Source organism: Ctenopharyngodon idella, chromosome 8 (genome assembly GCF_019924925.1).
Source record: "Ctenopharyngodon idella isolate HZGC_01 chromosome 8, HZGC01, whole genome shotgun sequence".
Taxonomy (NCBI): domain Eukaryota; kingdom Metazoa; phylum Chordata; class Actinopteri; order Cypriniformes; family Xenocyprididae; genus Ctenopharyngodon; species Ctenopharyngodon idella.
In genome coordinates this window covers 18,009,610-18,023,573 of record NC_067227.1, presented here as the reverse complement: position 1 = coordinate 18,023,573, position 13,964 = coordinate 18,009,610, and the positions used below count along the sequence as shown (strand labels likewise).

The following is a 13,964-nucleotide window of genomic DNA, read 5'->3' as shown; positions in this document are numbered from 1 at the left end:
ATGATACTGACTAAGTGACATAGTGTTGTGTGAGCCTTAGCATATCAGTTGAGTCCAGTCTCTCGCTGGTACTGTACACACCCTCCCTAGAAATATATCACAGCGAGTGGACAGCACTGAGAGTGAGTGTTTCTCAAGGCCTGGGGAGTGACCAGACACACTGGGAGACGCTGCACATGTGCGTCTTTAGACTCTGAAGTAAACATGAGGCTGCTGTATTAGCCATCCTCCTTCGAACACACTCACATTCTTCTGTGATACACATATGATACGTTTCACTTTAGCTTATTTTTATCATTATCTTACATGTATTTGTGTGTTTGTGAAAGCAAAATTGTATAGGAATGTCAGAGGGTCTGTGTTGCCTAGTTTTAGAATACATTTATTCAGTCTTACATTTGTGCGTATCTGCAAAATTGTGTGTATATTTGTATTTCAGAGTGTGCATGTCCAGACATTGTTTTGTTTGTTTTGGCAGTTCTAGGACTTTCTTGTGTGTTCATGTGAGTGTACATGAAGGCTTTTACTGGCCAGGAAGTGCCCTTCTCATTAGGAATGTACAGAATTCATTGTATCACAAACACACTGTTATAGAGCTCAGACTGTGAGCAGGACGTCAGAGTGGGTCTCCCACTAAAAGAGTCCATTGTTCACAGCTAGAGAGAGTGAGTGGCTGGGCTGCTGCCTAAAACCACATTCAAACACATACACATACGCACAGCACACCCACATATACACACACATGCAGATTGTTATATGATTGGAGGGCTTCGATATTGGAAAAAACTGACATTGCGATATTTTGTTTTTCTGCAATATATATTGCGATATGAAATAAATTCACCAGATTACTTGAATGGCTCTATTTGGAAAGAATTAATAATTCTAGAATGTTTGGGGTCGTTTAAATTAAACAAACAGTGCTTTATATTTTTCAGGTAAGTGTTCAGGTACAGAAAATGTAACACTGCATAGTCTTCACTGTATAAATTGAATATAATTAATCTGTTAAAGCTGCAAAAGTGATTTTCTCTTTGTATTTTGTTGTTTGTTAACATTCATGTCAAAAAAAGTAGCAAGAATATTAGCCTGCTGTTACTTTAAGAACGAATGTGCGGATCCGTTATAATGATACACATCTGTTTTCTTTGTTTGTGTTACCTAAGCCATAAGCAACTGTGTGAGATGGACTTTTTAACATAATTTTGCGTGTATGTGTCCGTTCAAACACAAAGACGTGGAAGTGAAAGGAATTTGGTGTTCACGTGCGTCTGCACGGCTCCACGTGCATGCACAGAAAATAGACCTAAAACACGTGCAAATGATGAACTTTCGCTCTATGATGGTTAAACTTAGCAATTAATCCGAGATTCACATGCTTTTCAAAACGTGGTGCCTGGTCTGTACGGATTAACGATCCCTAGACATCGCACTTCCTGCGATGTGACTATAGTGGATGCGCACGTCGCAATATCGATGCTAAAATGATACATCGTGCAGCCCTAGCAAAGCCACGGGAAGGCAAACCTGCAACCTTTAGCCAAAAAAGCATAACGGCTAATGCTAACGCTCCGCCCCCCGGCGGTACGCAGGGAATGAGACCAGAGGCTGTTTTCTGAATGGATGTCAATGGATGAGAGGCTTCACTATGCTGATTAAACAGCTTTTGTGGGGAAATAGCTAATAATTTAATTAATCTACAGCCTGTTTGCTAATCTTCAGCATGTTTTACAGTAAACAATACTTTCGTTGGGAACTATATGTAGATTTAACTTCATAAAAATCTATTTTTTAAGAGAAGGCAGACTAGGGAATGTTGCGACTGATGTCACTGCCATTACACGATAGGCTGAGAGGTGCTGCACGTGATTAAGTTAGCCGTTACCCTTTCTCCAATGGTAAGAGATACAGACCCTCCTATCTCCCTATAATAATACAATCTCTGGCCCTAGTTCCTTAGAAAACTTGAGTATTGGTAACTCTTTTAATTATACAAGTTGAGTACTTAGTTCAGTCAACCTAAATATTTAAGTACACTGAACTCAAACAAAACAGTTTTCTTAACAAGCTTGTTTACAGTACTAGACAAATATGTGAAAACTGATTACCTTATATTTTTCAAACATGATTTACTCAAAGTTGTGAATTGTTAATACAACTGTTCAACAATTAAACTGCAAATACTGTTCAAATACTTTGTGTATATAATTATAATATATTATAAATATATATAATTCTTTTTGTAAATACTTTTGCTCAAAAATGATGTGTGTACTATCTTTCATTGCATTAAATGCCACTTGATTTCATATTTTGTTTTACCCAATCAGTGGTGGACGAAGACATTCAAGCTTATATTAAGGTTCTTGACTTTTGAGTCGGATATTCATTGATTCAGTGTTTTTTTTTTAAGACGACTACATCATTCGATCAGCGAGTTATACCTGCTTTGGCAAGGGCTGAATTTCCCAAAAGCATCATAAGCGTAAGTAGATTGTGGAGACCATAGTGAAGTAAAAAGTCAGACATTGTGCTTTGGGATAGCAAAGTAAAAGCAATGAAAAGGCCAAACATGTCAATACTGTGACAGAGTACAGATATACTTGAAAAATGAGCGCTCTTAGAACAAAAGGTCTATAAACCTTTAAAGGGTTCAGTCATATATTTAGATCCTTTAGTGGTTTTATATATTCATATATGTAGATCCTTTTAGGGGTTTCCAAGGGATCATTTTATGGATTTCGTTTTAATTAATTAATTCAGTTTTCATTTATTTTTAATTAAATTTTATGGATTAAGTGAAGTTCCTAAACGTAATTTCGGGAGGAGTGAACCAATCTAATCTTTCAATTAACTGCCAGAGCATACACTGTAAAAAGTTATTTTCATGATTTGTTATCACAACATTTTTTCTTTTGTCAAATCAACTTAGATAATTAATGTGGTTCAGATAACATCATATTTTGAGTTTCTGTTGATTAAACCAATCACCTTCATTGTATTAACTCATTTTTTTAATTTCAATGAACTCAAAATTTTAAGGCAACCAGGAAACTTACTTTTTTAAGTTTAACCAACAATTCTTTTTTATAGTGTGTAAGCAGCCGCTCACCTTGCTCCGGCATCAGCTGTTTTGGCATCCCCCCACCAACATAATTTAGGCATCTTGCTACCATACCCATCATCCAAGCATTAGTAGTCCCACTGGGAGTATATATACGCTCGAGTTGAAGCTGCTTCCTTGAGCCCCTCCACTGCGGACAGCAAGCCAAATAAGCTTAGCTTAAAGTTTTTATGGGCAAATGAACTCGTAAAACAGCTCGTAAACATACTTTATCACAAAATTTTTGTTAAACATTATGCAAAAATTAAGACATTTCTCCTTATATAGAACCTTTTTGGCATAAAGGGTCAAGAAACATATATATAGAACCTCACTGAGCCTTTTTTTAAGAGTGTATGGTAAAAATACTTTGTTACGGTCCACTTTAAGAGCCTAAATATGTTTTGGGGGCAGCTGTTTGGGACTCTGCTGTTATTTACCCTATTTACCCAGAGAGGTCACTTAAGAACATGTTTATATTTACAAAGATTCCTTTATTCATTGACTCTCCCTATGTCTTCTCCTCTCTGCCAGTTTTCATAAGGGATTAGAGAGACAAAGAGGGAATGTGTGGGTGTGTGTTTGTGTGAGAGAGAGACAGTGTATAGGCCTGTATGTGTGTGTGTGTCTAGTAAACCCTATGTTGTGAGGACCAAATGTCCCCACAAGGATAGTAATACCAGAAATGTTTGATCTTGTGGGGATATTTTTTTGGTTCCAATGATGAAACAGCTTATAAATCACACTAAATGATTTTTTTTTTTTTTTTTTTTTTTGAAATGTAACGATGCAAAAAGTTTTCTGTGATGGGTAGGTTTAGGGTTACGTGCTGGAAAGTGTCATTAACTCAGTATAAAAACATTAGGCCTATGGAATGTCCTCATAATGATAGGAATACCAGTGTGTATGTGTGTGTGAGAGAGAGAGAGTGAGAGAGAGAAGCTGGAATGCTGAGTAAAAGGGGCTGAAAGTAAACAGACAAATAGACAATGTTATCTAAAATCCACTAACACAACAACACAATATGGCAATACAACATACTTTGGAACTTTTTTATTGAAACTGACCAATAAAAACAAAACAAAACAAAACAAAAAAACACCACCCCCAAAATACAAAGATAAACACTCAGTTTTAAGTGGATCAAATGGGAAAATGAAATCATGGAGTGACGGGATATAAAGAGGAATCTGGCAAAAAAAAAAAAAAAAATCGTTGCAAACATTTGCAGTGTCTAAAGTCCTTTCTCAATATTGAACATTTATTCTTCATCATTCAGTGCACCTATTACTGATCTCTTAAGCAAAGCCTAGGATAGCCACGCTCTAGAACGTCAGTAAGAAACACAAACCCAACATTGACAAAAAAGAAATGCAAACAACTAAACCATGCAAAATGTCTGTATGCTGTTAAAATGTTGTAATCCAGGGTGAGGAACATGAGGATTTTAGTGATACATGCCAATAGCAGCTGCGTGCAATGGAGCTAAGCTAATTGGAACACATAATAATGATGCATCCCAGAGGAAGTGATGTCACTTTTGGAATGGGTGACAGTTAGGAACAACACATTCAAGTCACTCTGTATTAATGCACTTCAAAAGAGTAAATCTCAAGCACTTATTTTGTGCTGCTCCCCTTAACTATAATTAAAAAATATTAATGCCACTAGACCGGTAAATTACACATCTTGAGCCTATTCTGAGAACAGAATGTGTCCACAGCATCTGCCTATATGTATCATAAACTGTACATAATGCGTCATAGTCCTATTGGACACGTCTGTAGAGAGGAAAAAGTAAGAAATTGAGAAAAATAATGATCTTGGATTGGCTTTTTTTTCCACACATGAAGATATTACATTCCTTTGTATGATATTTACACTCAGGGGAATTAAAAAAACATACAAGCTTTTGCTTGCATGTGCAGTTGTTTTCTTGTTTTTGTTTATTAGGACCTTCGCAAACTCAGTAAGTGAGACCACATTCACTCGTATCCTGTTATATTAATATGCATTAACTTCCATTAACTTCCTGTGGCCTCCCACTGTTAGGGTATAAATGAGGATTCTAAATAAGGGATTTTGTGGGCGTTGGAGAGGTGTCGGAGGGTTGGGGAGGGCATCTTTTTCAATTGGAAAGGGGATGGGGCACTCTCCTACTCCCCTTATAGTCCTGGGTGGATTGTGAGAGTGCTGCTTGCATTGTTTTAAACATTAGAACAATAGTTCAGAACTTCCGCAATTTCTTCTTCTTCTCTTCCTGTCGTGCCTTCCTTTTCAGGGGCTGGGAAAGAAAGAGGACAAAGCAGATTAGTACAAATGTAGCAGCAATAGACACTTATTAAAGCTTATTTTATACATGTAACAGACACAGATATACAAAAAAATAAATAACAGTACATGACAATATACATTAATAGGTTATTAAAAATTTCAATTGCATTGATCAGTTTCATTCATAAGTTTGATTCAGAAATTATTCAGACATACTTGAAAGAAACTGTAACAAAAAAAAAAAGAAAAGTTTTTCTTTTATGTAATTGGTTATTTTTGGCCCTCTTATTTTGTTTTTTGGGCAACACCTTGTTAGTACCACAAATTATATAGCATCAACAGCACTGTATTGCCACTCCATTTCAAAACAGTAAATTTGCAGTGTGATTTTTCTTTTTCTTTGATCCTTGATACTGTTCAGTGTTTTTTTCTCTCCAATATTTGCCATTTAGATGAACACTCGTAGAAGACCACTTGGAGTAGCAACATAGTTTTGTTAAGCTGTAATATGTTTACATTATTTCATGAGCAACTGGGTTACACTGATTAATCAGGATTATCTATGAAACAGTAAGACAGTTACAGAGTCTTGTTTTTGAGGCTTTCGTTTCTCTGCAGTCCTAAAACATAAAAATCATATACTGTCAGCATGCAAAATTTCACCTCAGTCATTCATACAGACAACACATTCCTAAAGCAGCCACTGACATCTGTCACACAATCTCCTCTCTCTATATATAGTGCTGTCAAATTGATTAAACACATCTAACAGAAAAGTTTGTGTGTGTGTATATATATATATATATATATATATATAAACACACACACACACACACACACATATATATAGACACACACACATATATTACCAAACTTTTATGTTAGATGCGATTAAAGCTGCAATATGTAGATTTTCGCCGCTAGAGGTCACCTATTCAAAACAAAGGCATAGCTTGATGACGCTGAGTTTGTTTGAGCGCGGAATCTTGGGAGATGTCGTCTTCACCTCACAGTCAGTGGAAAAGAATCGGGAAGGGACTAGGGCAGAAATCATGTTCGTGGATGATATTATTAACATTACTGTAGTATGAAGCAGCACAGGGCCGAGTGATGTTGGAGCTGAACAAGGCTGCTGGAGCAACTGCTAATGAGAGACGAATGCGACACACGCCTCGAGAGCAGCGGAGCTCTTATCATGCCGCAGTCGCCACTTCTGCTTCTTCCGGTCAAGCGTGTGAGGTAACAGCGCTATTTATCATATTAGATACATTTGACTATGTTGAAAATTATGTTATAATGTTACTCTGTGCGTTCGCACGGCAGCTGTTATGAGACACTTGTTGCACATTGCAGTAAGCTAGATCGAGTTTAGAATATCATATTAATAAATGCTGGGTGGCTTGTTTTTATAAATGGCATGCAATTAGTTTTAAAACAAATTATATGGTGGGGAAAATGCTGTATTACTGTTACTTAAAATAAAGCCGCATCTGATTATGCTATGTTAGCTACTTGATAAAATAGTGTTTTTCTCCGAGGCATGGTAAAACCATGATACTCTCGGAAAATTAAGAAAACTTGATTTAAACAATCTGACTAAACGTGTTGAGCCATATAACAATAATTCATTTTCTGTCTATAAATGTAACCAAACAGTTGTTCCCTTGTCTAAGAAAAGGTGTAATATGTTAAAGCGTCTTTGGTGTTTCCATGGTTTCTACAAAATAAAACCGGAAACCTAGGATAAGACGGATAAGACGCCATTGACAGGCGACTCCTGGACACGTCCATGGTTATTTTATCCTTGGTTATTTCGTCCATGGTTATTTTATCCAATTTTATCCTTGGTTAAAATTGCTATTTTCTCACGAATTACAAATAGTTGGAAACATTTGAGATATTGTAAGTACTCAACTGAACAAAATATATTAACACTTGCCTAGTGGTTTTTGGATATTTTACTGCAAAAATTTTACATATTCGCGATTAATCGATTTGACAGCACCAATATATTTAATTTTTTGCTCATAGTAATAAAAGCACTTACGAGTACTGGCCCATTCTTCTGACCACCAAGATGATTACAGCAATGACAACAATCACTCCAATCAATGCGCCGATTACAATCCCCACCAACTGTCCTGTGCCTGTATCTGGAATAAGTAAAAAAACACCAGATATCCTGTCAATGACCGTTCATCCTCACTCACACACATTCTCAATTCAAATTCTTAAATGTAACAATACATACACTGTGTCTGTGAGTATATCTAACCTTCTTCATTCTCTATCTCTACATTTGGAGACTCTGATCCTGTTTCAGTTGGAACTTTCTCAGTTTGTGCTGGCAGCTTTTTAACTTCAGTAGGGGCTACAGTGGTGGCCATCTCTTCTGGTCCAGCTTCTGCTGATTTAGTATCATCTGTTGGGGCTGCTGTTTCTATTTGGACATCTGATTGTGTCGCTGGTGCTTCTGTGGAAGATGATGGCGCTTCTCCTGTTGAGGCAGCTGCTTCTGTAGCCTCAGGAACAGGTGCTGGTGTTGAAGCACCTTCTTGAGGAGCTAATTTTTCTGTTGTGGCTATGACAGCAGGTGTTTCTGATACAGTTCCTGGCACTGGAGTCACAAAAGCTGTTGGCATCACCAGAGTACCTGGTACAAGAACAATAAAAAGGTTCATAAAAATGTTATACTAGAAACCCACCCTTAGCTGTTACATTTCAACATAAGGGGAGAGCTCAGCATTAGAGATAGAGTTGGAGAAAAATGGAGAAATTCCAGAGACACTGACACTGTTTGCTGTGTGTTTTGGTTCTCTAGTGGTTGTATCAGATGGGTGAGCCAGAAATTTCCCATGGCCTGCTGTTAATAGTGAGAACATTCCGGCCTCTCCATCAGCCCAATAAACACACACTTACACATTAGCTTAGACATTTACGTACAAAAGCATTCTGCTATACCACCATACAAAAGGTCACGCCCTAACTATTCAGCTCCACACTAATGAGATCACTTCCTTTTTACGTCATACCTTCAACCAGACTAAATGTCTCACTTCCTGGGTTGAGCCGGCAATAACTGCACACATGGAAATGAAGCATTAGAGGAAAAAACATGGCAAAATGGCATGTTTCCTCAGGGGTTGATCGCAGATCTTTCTGCACCACTCACAACGACTTCAGCAACGATTAGAGACACAGCAAAAACTGATTTCAGATCTGTGCTTGTGTCAAAGCCAGATGGACTGCATATGAGAGACTTTCTCTTGGCGATCTGTAGGGAACCTCCCTTTACAATAATATCACCTCAGCTGCTGAAATACACAGTTTAAAATATCAAACTCAGCATGGGTTAAAAACGCAGCACACATTACACATCAACTCTGGGTTAATAGCAAATTAATGTTATGGTTCTTTTGTAACAGAACATGTTTATATGAGTTTCATAAAGCAGATTTATCTTTTACTGATTATTATGTGACTCAGACATTGACAGCAGTGTGGAAGTTAAAGGGTTGTTTGCCCAAATGAAGATGTGTCATCATTTACTCACCCTCATTTATCAAACCCATATGACTGTCTTTCATCTGTAAAGCCCTAAAGGGGAATTTCAGAAGCATATCCTGGCCATTATTTTTAATATGTTGAAATTATATTAGATAATATATATACACAATACTTGTATAATTATACAAATATAATTTTTGAATAGTCCCTATGGCTCATTGTGAGGCAATGCTCATTTTGTGAAAGAATCATTTCAGTTTGATCCAGTTGACAAAACCAGTTGGAATGATTCATTCACAATGATCCGGTTTTCAAGTTTAATTCACTAAATTAATAACAAGCATTATAGCATTGAATGAACGACAAGCGCATTATGCAAAATATGTTCTTTTGTGTTCCACAGAAGAAAGAACTTGTTTTAATAACATGTTTCCACTCAGTTAGTAATTTTAAGCTTAAATTTATATAACCTAATTAACTAGGCTCCCAAAATAAAGCATCATACCAATTTAAGACCTCTTACGTGAGAGGAGAACATTATTTAATTGTAAGTGGGTGTAAAAAAGGGGAAAAAAAGAAAAGAAAAATCTATTCTTGTCCACAGATCACTGTTGCTTTTCATAGTGCCACAATCAAACAAAACTGTCCCATTAAGAAACATGTAAGGGTGGGGTCAGAGATCAGAATGCCCTGCGTGTATGTGAGTAAGTTTGTGTGTTTATATTAATGTTCTTGTTGACTGCTGCTAACAATCAGCTCATTATGTTTGAGACCCCAACAATTAGTTCTAAGTATGGCTCTCTTCCCCTCCAACCACCACCACACATACTCACATAAATGCACATGATGTGATGGGAGGAGCAGAGTATGGAGAAAGAGGCAGCTGTTCTCTCCCTCTCCTTCTCTGAGTTGTACACAGCGGCATGGGCAGAAACTGTAACTGTAAGTTACGTTAAAAAAAAGATGTACAGTCAACCGCTCATTATCGCGAAATAAACCTCAACAGCATGATCGGGACTTATGATGGCCATTCGTTATTTTATAATCTTACCTGTATATTTTATCTAAGCTTCTGCCAAAAAATAGTCCACTGCGTCTATGTACAAAACAATTGGCATAGCGGAAAAACAAACACTGCAGCAATATTACTGTAATATTAATACTGAAGTCGTCTGAGGTCAACAATTAACAATTGAGACGCAAAATGGTGGCAGCTGCGTTTGTATGAAAGCAAGTCTGCGTTGTGATACGAGAGATTTTTAACATAAGAGCAGACGGCATTATTTTTACCTTCAATGTGCAAAGCTTCCGGTGTCAGCCGCTTTCAATTATTTTAAATGAAAACAGTTTATGCTGTGCGTGTGTGTAGGCCTATATAGTGGCCACTGTACAACTCATTCCTATGACTTACTACTATGTCAGCACATTTTACTAATTCGTTCCCTCATTTTAATTAAAACACGTCCATGACACATTGTAATAATTCGTTCCCTTGTTATAGTTACATCAAAACGAGTGAACGAATTAGTTCAACATGGCCTCGATTTAGTAAAACAAGTACATATTCTTAATTCTCGGGAACAAATTAATTTGTGGCCACGATATATATATATTTTTTGTCTGCATGTCATATGCAGAGCTCCGTACAAACTGGTAGGCCTAATAATGAGTAGGCCTAATAATAATGAGCGCACTCTGTGTGAAACAGGCTGTACAAGCATAAACAAAACACGACGCCTCCAGTCCGTCAACTACATTTAGTTAAATTGCTGAAAATAACGAGTGTTTTGTCATTACCGAACACGCGCGAGACGCCAGAACGTTGCTATGGTTTCCAAGCTGTCAATCATCACTATTTTGAGAGTGAGTCCAGATCCGTACACACATGTAATGATAATTTAGGGGATTCACTATCACATTTAAATGCGGTTGTTACTTCTGAAACTTACAGTATGTACGTGGCTTGTGTCCACTAATCTTAACATTCATATGAAATAGCTCTCTGCGCTGAAAAATAAGGTGAATACAACATTGCCATTGGTGATCATCCATCTATTCTCCAAACCGCTTGTAGACGCTTGGTGGTGGTGATTAGGAAATATCAGATCGCTGAATGCAGTGATTGACCAATCAGAATCGAGTCATTTCAGAGCGCCGTGTAATAAAGGGGAGGGAGATTTGAGAATTGGGACTGTGAGAAGCAGCCTTTCTACTAGTACAGACTGCAATGAGTCAAAAAACCCACTAGAATAGTGCAGGTATGTGTGCGTGTCAGTGAAAAACCACCCATTAGATGATCAAATTCAAATCTATGACCAAGCCTGAAACATTTCCCTGACAAAAAAACAAACCATAAAAGGGAAAGACAAGGAAAAGGAGAGACAAATTTAGAGGAAAAGAGCAGAGAACTAGGGAAATAGAGCACAAGAGGCCAGTACTGGCTGTCTGTTGAACAGGAAGCCAATTTTTTTCCCCCCAGGGTTACAGACAGATAAAGCACCTTTCTTTATCCTAATCAATTACTCTCAATCTATAAAAAAGAATCTCCATTTACTGTTTCAGGATGTGGGGGGGGGGGGGGGTATGTTGTGAGGGAGTATATGATGCTGGAATGTTTTTGTACAGGAAGAACTAGTGAAGAACATCTCATAAAGGCATATTCCCTCCCTCTCACAGAAACACACACATTACATGTCATGAGTGGGCAGCAGAGGACAGAGTGGAAAATGTCTCTTATCACTAGAACAGCACACATACACATGCTTAGGCTCTCACACTCACAATCTTCAGGGAACAACATATCACAGACTAACACACATCCTAATCTAAAATACAACAGGAGTCCAGACCTGAGAGAGACAAAACTCAATATCTATACTTGAGCTCCACATTTCCCCACAAATCTAAATTCTAATTTAAATGCATTTGTGAAGTTTACTTATATTGAAGACAAAGCAGTTGATTGTGAGTTCTGACGAGTTCAGTTCAGATTCTGATTGGATTCATTCTTTTGAGAAGTGTATTCAGATTATGAAGTTGTATGGAGTTAATTCAGACAAAGCACAATATGATCAATTCAGATACATGTTTAGCAGACAACACTTTGATTCAGAATTATCAGTGACTTTCATGTATTTTGAGTTGTATGGTGCTAAAGATGAATTCAAAACAAATTCATTCAGATTCATCGAAAATCTGACTGCACTCTGAAGTTAAATGTGAAGTTGAGTGAGCTCTGTGAATAGGTAGGGCTGAGTTTGTGGTTACATTCAGAGACCCTGAGAGAGTTTCAGGGTTCATGTAGCTAAATTAACACCCAGTACACCCAATACCTCGATGTGCTCTCACGTGTCAGTTTACCATTACTCTATTCATAACACACACAACACATAACAGAGTGTGACATCTGAAAAGTTAAAATGTTCACAGAACAACACAAATTTTAATCTATTCTTCAAAATAAAACTGTACATAATGCTGTATATTTAAACAGAGTGTAGAGTAGAAGTTTTTAACTGTCTGATGAAGCCCCGTTTTTAGAACAGGGAGTGGCACCACCAGACTGGGAGACTGGGAAAAAAGGGAGACGAATGGCAGCAGGAGAAAGAATAAGAGAGACAGATAGAAGTCTGGAGAGGAAGACTGTGTACTGGTGACGCTCCTTTGATTGCAGGGAGTGAAGTTTTCCAAAGTTTGAAACTTGCTGAGCATTTTAATGTGATGTTTAGAGGGCTGTAACCGACCCTGAGCAGTGAGTCAGAGGCGCTGCAGTTTAAAAATAACACACATGCCCCTCCAACCCACCTCTGAGTGAGAGGGGTGAAAGCTTGATACCCCGCCAAAGATGGTTACAAACGAAGGGGGGGGGAGACATACAAAATAAGCGCATATGGGGCGTCTCTCTCTTTCTCTCAGGCCTGCAATGCTCTTAGATGTAACCAGCCTGTGTACTAAATGGTCAAATGCTTCCCTTAAATATAGAGTCAGCTCTATTAATACACACATGTAACCCTGTCCAGATTGAGAGAAACAGGGAGAAACACAGAAATAGATCTGCGCTGACTAACTTAAAACTGGTATATAATGGCTTATAGCAATCATAGCACCATTACATCATTTTCCCCATCACAAGGTCCAAATGAGAGAAACACTGTATCAGCACATGCTTAAATGTCTGGATAATGTTTATCATGAACAGAAGGCACTGAAACACACACACACACACCAAACAAACATCATTTAGTGGAGATTCTGTGTGTAATAAAACAAAACTGAATTAAATTAATGAAAGTTATGGCCACTAGAAATAGATGAGAGAATGGACAGAGTGTGTGAAAGAAAGGATAGCACTCTGTGTGTGTGTTGACTTACTTGCTTGGGTAAAGGTACAGAAAGGCCCTGCCAGGGCGACCAGCAGCAGCAGTATGATCCTCATCTTGGTCATTGTTGGTCACTATCCTCCAACTGAAACTTTAACAAACTAAGAGGCTCCTAAAAGCGCAGAGCAGGGTCTGGATGAAATGCTGGCTCACACGCACAGACGTGTGGCTTAAAGTTGGTTTGAATGGAAAGGGGCGGTGAGGTCTGGAGCAGCAGTCTGGACAGAGGTACTGAGAGCCAGAGTGAGAGAGAGTAAATGTGCGTTAGTGTGTCTTCAGAGGATGAGGGGGTTGGGCATTGGCGTTAGGTGGTCCTGCCCCTCATGCCTTAAAGTAAGTCTCTGTCTATCGGTCTTACACTCTCTCTCTCTCTCTCTCTCTCTACTTGACTATCACTTTCTCAAGATAGTTTTTTTTTTTTTTTTTTTTTTTACAAGTTTCCATTATAAACATGAAAGCCACTCCAAAATAACAAACTTTTTATATATTTTTTTTCTTTTTTACATTACTTTTACCATTGCTTTTATTTTTCTTAAATATTTCCAAAAATCAGTCTTATGGAACAGGGTAGATGTCAAATGTAATTTTATGTGAATGAAAATGCTGCTGTGAGAGACAGTCTGAGCAATACTGTTGTATCCACCTTATTTTACATTGCAGAAGTAAGCTGTTTTCTGTGAATGCACAAGACTTCTGATTTA

At 37.8% G+C, this 13,964-nt stretch overlaps 1 protein-coding gene across 1 annotated transcript; it reads right to left on the bottom strand.

The window, feature by feature from the left end:
• Positions 1-4,141: 4,141 nt before the first annotated feature.
• si:ch211-156j16.1 (uncharacterized protein LOC564557 homolog) lies at positions 4,142-13,531 on the bottom strand. Its single transcript, XM_051903820.1, has 4 exons — positions 13,256-13,531; positions 7,653-8,030; positions 7,425-7,530; positions 4,142-5,387 (listed from the first exon to the last, which is right to left on the bottom strand). Exons 1-4 carry the CDS (start codon positions 13,326-13,328, stop codon positions 5,381-5,383), a joined length of 564 nt encoding a protein of 187 aa, XP_051759780.1. The 5' UTR covers positions 13,329-13,531; the 3' UTR covers positions 4,142-5,380.
• Positions 13,532-13,964: the final 433 nt, after the last annotated feature.

What these genes read in the sequence shown, in the direction of transcription:
- si:ch211-156j16.1 (XM_051903820.1), bottom strand. Translation starts at nt 13,328, where the DNA reads ATGACCAAGATGAGGATCATACTGCTGCTGCTGGTCGCCCTGGCAGGG. An exon ending in CTGTACCTTTACCCAAGCAA is followed by an intron (nt 8,031 to 13,255) that starts GTAAGTCAACAC and finishes TTCTTGTACCAG; the next exon opens with GTACTCTGGTGATGCCAACA. An exon ending in AGAGATAGAGAATGAAGAAG is followed by an intron (nt 7,531 to 7,652) that starts GTTAGATATACT and finishes TACTTATTCCAG; the next exon opens with ATACAGGCACAGGACAGTTG.